The sequence below is a fragment of the Myxocyprinus asiaticus genome, chromosome 50 (genome assembly GCF_019703515.2).
Source record: "Myxocyprinus asiaticus isolate MX2 ecotype Aquarium Trade chromosome 50, UBuf_Myxa_2, whole genome shotgun sequence".
NCBI lineage: Eukaryota > Metazoa > Chordata > Actinopteri > Cypriniformes > Catostomidae > Myxocyprinus > Myxocyprinus asiaticus.
In genome coordinates this window covers 9245090-9252094 of record NC_059393.1, presented here as the reverse complement: position 1 = coordinate 9252094, position 7005 = coordinate 9245090, and the positions used below count along the sequence as shown (strand labels likewise).

The following is a 7005-nucleotide window of genomic DNA, read 5'->3' as shown; positions in this document are numbered from 1 at the left end:
GTTGATTACCATCAAAAATAATTTCGAATCACATCTTACTTTGTAAAAATAAACAAAAATTACATAACTGTGTGTGTTAGAAATGCACTTACAATGGAAGTCTACAAGGCAAGGCATTACGGAGGGTGTAAAGCCAGAAATAAGAAGTGTGTATTTTTGTTGAAGTCCCTATATTACTTCTTCCGTACAAAAGTGTTTAAAAACTGGGAGACAAGATGCAAAAGTTCTGACTCAAAGTTTTTAATACCATAAATGAAAAGAAGTCTTTGCGTTGTAGAATAAATTGTTAACTGTTCACAGAACATGTTGTAGCATAGCAGTAAGCACCATAGTAACATGTTTACATAACATGGCATTATGAATAAAAAAAAAAATTGGGTGAACATATAAAACCTCTTTTATCTACAAAAGACAAATGCGTTGTGTGCGCACACTTTTTGTGAAGCAAATCGGCGTTTGTGAAACAAATCAGCAGAAAATCAGCATTTGTTCAAAAAGATGAAAAATTACATCCTAAATCTGACATACTTCATATGAGACATGATACTCAGATGACTGTATTAATGCATCTGTACCATTAACAAATACTCCTTTCGGGCCTGGGTTGCTCAGTGGTAAAATACGCTGGCTACCACCCCTGGAGTTCGCTAGTTCGAATCCCAGGGCGTGCTGAGTGACTCCAGCCAGGTTTCCTAAGCAACCAAATTGGCCCGGTTGCTAGGGAGGGTAGAGTCACATGGGGTAGCCTCCTCGTGGTCGCTATGTGGTTTGTTCTCGGTGGGGCGCATGGTGAATTGAGCATGGTTGCCGCGGTGGACGGCGTGAAGCCTCCACACGCGCTATGTCTCCATGGCAACGCGCTCAACAAGCCACGTGATAAGATGCGCGGGTTGACTGTCTCAGATGCGGAGGCAACTGGGATTCGTCCTCCGCCACCCGGACTGAGGTGAATCACTATGCGACCACGAGGACTTAGAGCGCATTGGGAATTTGGCATTCCAAATTGGGAGAAAAAAAAACAAATACTTCTTTCGTTCAACTATACTGGAACATGTTTAAACCCTGCCTCTTCAATGCGCATATAAGTTCAGTCTACCTGTTCTAACATAGAAAAAAGCCTTTAACCTTATATATAGTGTATATTATAGGGTAAATATGGGTAATCTGGGAAATTGTTTGCATTTTGGACTTTTTCAGCTTAAAGGAATAGTTCACCCAAAAATGAAAATTTTCATGGCGTTCCAAACCCGTATGACATTTCTTTCTTATTTGGAACACTTAATGGAAATTATGGCCCATTTTTTTCTATACAATGGCAGCTGATAGTGACTCACTTAATCTTAAAAAGTGCCCAAAAAGTTTTACATCATATTCCAAGTCTTGCATTGTTTTTAGCACACAAAAAAATGCAAGTTAATCTCACAGCGCTGATAAATGCACAACAGGTGTCTAGATTTTCACTAAAAGAAAAAAAATACTTACATTTTGGGTTGCTTCTCATCAAAACCTATCATACGTCTTCAGAAGACTTAGAATATGATGCATTGGATTCAAAGGGTTTGGAACGACATCAGGGTAAGTAAACACTGACAGAATTTTCATTTTTGGCTGAATTACTCCTAAAAGTAAGAATATCATACAGTACATCCCAGATTACCCTAATTCACCCTACCACTATAAAACTATTATTCTTCACATTTTTCAGTGTAAATGTGATGCGTTCATCTTTTGAGCAGAACTTCCTTTTGCTCTTATGAACGAAGCCATTGCTGAAACAGTACAAAACTAACTGGGAAACCTCAGGCACATTAGCGCTGTTGAATGTATATTACTTTTCCATGATCTGGGACGGTTCGGCGATGTTGGGAGCATCTGAATGAAGATTTTACGCAAGGCTCCTCTGTCTGGGCTTGATTCTTGGATACAGCTACAAAAAAAAAAAAAAAAAAAGGACAAAAAAGTGAACACTAAAGTAAATTTCAACAAAAGATATGTCTATACTGCAGTGCAAAGGCACAACACATTTCGTCAAAATTGAGGTTTGACCAAAATGGTGTCTTTTAGAGCATGATCTGTCCTGTGACAGAAGGGTTTGGCTCAGCTATGCTCAGATTCAGAGAAAACGGAGTGTGAAAACTGCAGTAACTGCAAAATCCACACTGAAACCAGCTATTTTAGAAGCCATGTTTTTTGTTTTATTGTTGTCGTTCTTATTGTGTTTTGATTTTGCAGGGCAGCATACATCTCCTCCAAAATATTCAGAATACTTGTAAATCAATAAATCAATGTTTTTTTTTTCCTTTCTTTTTACCTTTATTCAGGTGCATTTCCTTATATATACTGAATATACTCTATATATCTTATATAAGACATTTCCTCACCCCGAGCAGGTTGCGGGGTATGTAGCCTTCATTGTCGGCACATCTCGCCCACCACCACTCTGTTTCTTCACTGTCCTCTCTTCGTAAAACGGTCAGACAGTCTCCCTCCTTAAAGGACAACTCGTCTGGACTTTCAGCCTCGTAGTCCCACAGGGCATAAACAACGCCCCTGTTCATGATGCCCATCTTCTCCTGAACACCTGTGGAAAAGCAAATGTATATCTTTCTAAAAACAGTAGAAGAAGAGTCGGTGCATTACATTTGCAGTGCTTGCATCCAACTTAAGTCTAGGGATGCACATTTTGGCCAATACTATATATATATACTGTGCACACACACACACACACACACACACACACACACACACACTATATATATATATATATATATATATATATATATATATATATATATATATATATATATAGCTCGAAAAAATTAAGAGACCACTGCAAAATTATCAGTTTCTCTGGATTTACTATTTATAGGTATGTGTTTGAGTAAAATGAAAATGTTTGTTTTATTTTATAAAGTACTGACAAAATTTCTCCCAAGTTCCAAATAAAAACATTGTCATTTAGAGCATTTATTTGCAGAAAATGACAACTGGTCAAAATAACAAAAAAGATGCAGTGTTTTCAGACCTCGAATAATGCAAAGAAAACAAGTTCATATTCATTTTTAAACAACACAATCCTAATGTTTTAACTTAGGAAGAGTTCAGAGATCAATATTTGGTGGAATAACCCTAATTTTCAATCACAGTTTTCATGTGTCTTGGCATGCTCTCTACCAGTCTTTCACGTTGCTGTTGAGTGACTTTATGCTACTCCTGGTGCAAAAATTCAAGCAGCTCGGCTTTGTTTGATGGCTTGTGGCCATCCAATTTCCTCTTGATCACATTCCAGAGGTTTTCAATGGGGTTCAGGTCTGTGAATCTGCCTGATTCCAGCCTTGCTAAAGCACCCCCAAATCATCACCGATCCTCCACCAAATTCCACAGTGGGTGCGAGACACTGTGGCTTGAAGGCAGGGGCGGACTGGGAAGAGAAATCGGCCCTGGATTTGAAATAAAAACCAGCCCAAAAGGGGGTTGGGGGGGACATGGGTGTTCAGCCAGTTCTCCCTATGGCCAGTCCACCCCTGCTTGAAGGCCTCTCCAGGTCTCTGTCTAACCATTAGATGGCCAGGTGGAGGATCGGTGATGATCTGGGGGTGCTTCAGCAAGGCTGGAATCGGGTAGGTTCGTCTTTATGGAGGACGCATGAATCAAGCCATGTGAAAGGTTATCCTGGAAGAAAACTTGCTTCCTTCTGCTCTGACAATGTTCCCCAACTCTGAGGATTGTTTTTTTCCAGCAAGACAATGCTCCATGCCACACAGCCAGGTCAATCAAGGTGTGGATGGAGGACCACCGGATAAAGACCCTGTCATGGCCAGTCCAATCTCCAGAACTGAACCCCATTGAAAACCTCTGGAATGTGATCAAGAGGAAGATGGATGGCCACAAGCCACGAGCTGCTTGAATTTTTGCGCCAGGAGTAGCATAAAGTCACTCAACAGCAATGTGAAAGACTGGTAGAAAGCATGCCAAGACACATGAAAGCTGTGAATGAAAATTAGGGTTATTCCACCAAATATTGATCTCTGAACTCTTCCTAAGTTAAATCATTAGTATTGTGTTGTTTAAAAATGAATATGAACTTGTTTTCTTTGCATTATTTGAGGTCTTTTTTGTTATTTTGACCAGCTGTCATTTTCTGCAAATGAATGCTCTAAATGACAAGATTTTTATTTGGAATTTGGGAGAAATATTGTCATTACCTTATAGAATAAAACAAAAATGTTCATTTTACTCAAACACATACCTATAAATAGTAAATCCAGAGAAACTGATAATTTTGCAGTGGTCTCTTAATTTTTTCCAGAGCTATATATATATATATATATATATATATATATATATATATATATATATATATATATATATATATATATATATACATACACACACTGATCAGCCACAACATTAAAACCACCTGCCTAATATTGTGTAGGTCCCCATCATGCCGCCAAAACAGCACCAACCTGCATGTCAGAATAGCATTCTGAGACGATATACTTCTCACCACAATGGTACAGAGCGGTTATCTGAGTTACTGTAGACTTTGTCAGTCTGGCCATTCTCTGTTGACCTCTCTCATCAACAAGGCATTTCCATCCGCAGAACTGCCGCTCACTGGATGTTTTTTGTTTTTGGCACCATTTGGAGTAAATTCAAGAGACTGTTATGTGTGAAAATCCCAGGAGATCAGCAGTTACAGGAATACTCAAACCAGCCTGTCTGGCACCAACAATTATCCATGAGATTATCTAATCAGCCAATCGTGTGGCAGCAGTGCAGTGCATAAAATCACGCAGATATGGGTCAGGAGCTTCAGTTAATGTTCACATCAACCATCAGAATGGGGAAAAATGTGATCTCAGTGATTTCGACCGTGGCATGATTGTTGGTGCCAGATGGGCTGGTTTGAGTATTTCTGTAACTGCTGATCTCCTGGGACAGAGAGTATAATGTTCCAATTGGGGGAAAAAATGTAATGGAAGTGAATGGGGCCAGTCCATAAACATTAAAATCCTCACCTTTTTAAAATTACAGCCACAAGACGTAAACATTATACGTGTTAACATGATTTTAGTGTGATCAAATTACTTGCCTAACTGATCTGTTTAAAGTCATATCCAATATTACAACATCATTGCCATGATGAAAAAAAAAAAAAAAACCTGTAAGCCATTTCATCACAATAAAATAGTGTAGAACAGATTTTCTCACACTAAAATCATGTTAACATGTATAATGTTTACATCTTGTGGCTATACTTTTGAAACAGTGTGCATTTTAGTGTTTATGAACAGGTCCCATTCACTTCCATTGTAAGTGCCTTACTATAACTGTGATTTTTTTCTTTTTTTTGTTTTTCTTTTTTTTATAAATTAATTTGCAAATATTTTCTATGGTAATCAACATTATGGCACAAATTCTGTCATCTGAGCGTAACTTGTATTGAACCTGGAATATTCCTTTCACTCCAAAGGCACGAATGCTGCATTCAATGAGACTTGTGTGTGTTTTAGTAATAATAGGAGTGGTTTCTCACCGTAGAGAAACTGGGAGCACTGGGCGTAGCCTTCCTCCATCTCCTCACACTTATCTGCTGCTGTCTGCATATCACTGTAGGTTGTGGCGTACACTGCAGCTCCAGACTCCACAAGAAACTTACACACTTGCACATTATTACAGGAGGCAGCACAGTGCAGTGGAGTCCTAACACACAAAGACAGAGAGGTTTCATTTTGTTGAATTGCAACTACATGCAGAATTATTTACAGTCTTAATCGTTTAAAGGTCTGAGTCCACATTGAAAATCTGGGATTCAAAATCTAGAAATAAACAAAGTTTTAGAATTTAGAAAAAGCAAAGAAATAGAAACATAATGACTTGAAATTAAAAAGAAATATTTAAGATTCAGCACTATTTTTAGTGTGTCCTTTACCAAAAACAGAAGGTTCTCTTTGAAACATTCTCAAATCATGCTAGATAACTTGGAAAATCAGGTTTTGCACAAACTTGTAAAAACTAAAACTATCAGAAAATTATAATTATTTTTGCTCACCATCCATCGCTGTCGGCGGCATTCGCATTAACTCCAAACTGCACCAGGAACTTTACAATCTCTGTGTGTCCAGCACATACAGCATTGTGCAGAGCAGTGATGCCCTCATCATTGGGCATACTGGGGTTCTCCACCTGGACACGACACACAGACATATACTCACTTGAAAATCAAAGCTCTAACATGATGTACGGTCACAATTTAGCATCACATTAAAAAAGTTAAAGGGATAGTTCACGCTAAAATTCAGACTTACAAGAAAGCATTCCTCACCTCATATATGATTCTCTGGACCAAGTCGTATTCACCTTCTAAAGATGAGTCCAGCAGGAGCGCCAATGGGTTAAACCGCACATGCATCCCATGGCTGATGCGCTCAGAGCCCATCATACGAAGGTTTGTCCTTTTGCCCTGATAAAGAAAAGAGAGAGGGAGGGAGTGAGGGAAGGATGGATGGTCAGCAAGATAGTTGGAAATAGTGGTCGAACTATATCAAGATCTTCAATAGCCAATGTTGATGCCAATATCTAGAGAGCAGGGTGGCAAATAACCGATATAATGAAGATATACAGTAATACATGATGTAATACAGTTTAATTCTAGCAATTGAAAAGTACAATCAAATTTCGTTTTTTTTTTTTTTTAAATGAACACTTATTTTAAGCAATATTTACTCATTCGCTTAAACTTGGAAAAAAAACCTAGAAAACAGAAATTGCTCACTATCCATTGACAAATCGATTGACAGATTTTGGAACTGACACAAGAGAAAATGAACACGTCTGTTTATCGGCCAAGTGAACATGTTTATCTGCTAATGTCGATAAAATGGCCAAATATCGGTCAATTAATTGACCTGGCCGATATATCGGTTTATCACTAAACATTTTACAATATTTACCTATTGACTAAAATAGTAAATTCACTCAAATATTTGAAAACAGAAA

General features: G+C 38.2%; 1 protein-coding gene across 1 annotated transcript in view; it reads right to left on the bottom strand.

Annotated features, from left to right (window-relative positions):
* Positions 1 to 224: 224 nt before the first annotated feature.
* LOC127438934 (apoptosis-stimulating of p53 protein 2-like) overlaps positions 225 to 7005 on the bottom strand; it is a 45035-nt gene continuing 38254 nt past the window's right edge. The window contains exons 14-18 of the mRNA XM_051694846.1: positions 6332 to 6469; positions 6059 to 6192; positions 5543 to 5709; positions 2382 to 2581; positions 225 to 1927 (exon numbers count right to left, since the gene is read on the bottom strand). Coding sequence (XP_051550806.1) covers positions 1886 to 1927; positions 2382 to 2581; positions 5543 to 5709; positions 6059 to 6192; positions 6332 to 6469 — 681 coding nt within the window. The 3' untranslated portion in view covers positions 225 to 1885. The remainder of the gene's footprint in view (positions 1928 to 2381; positions 2582 to 5542; positions 5710 to 6058; positions 6193 to 6331; positions 6470 to 7005) is intronic.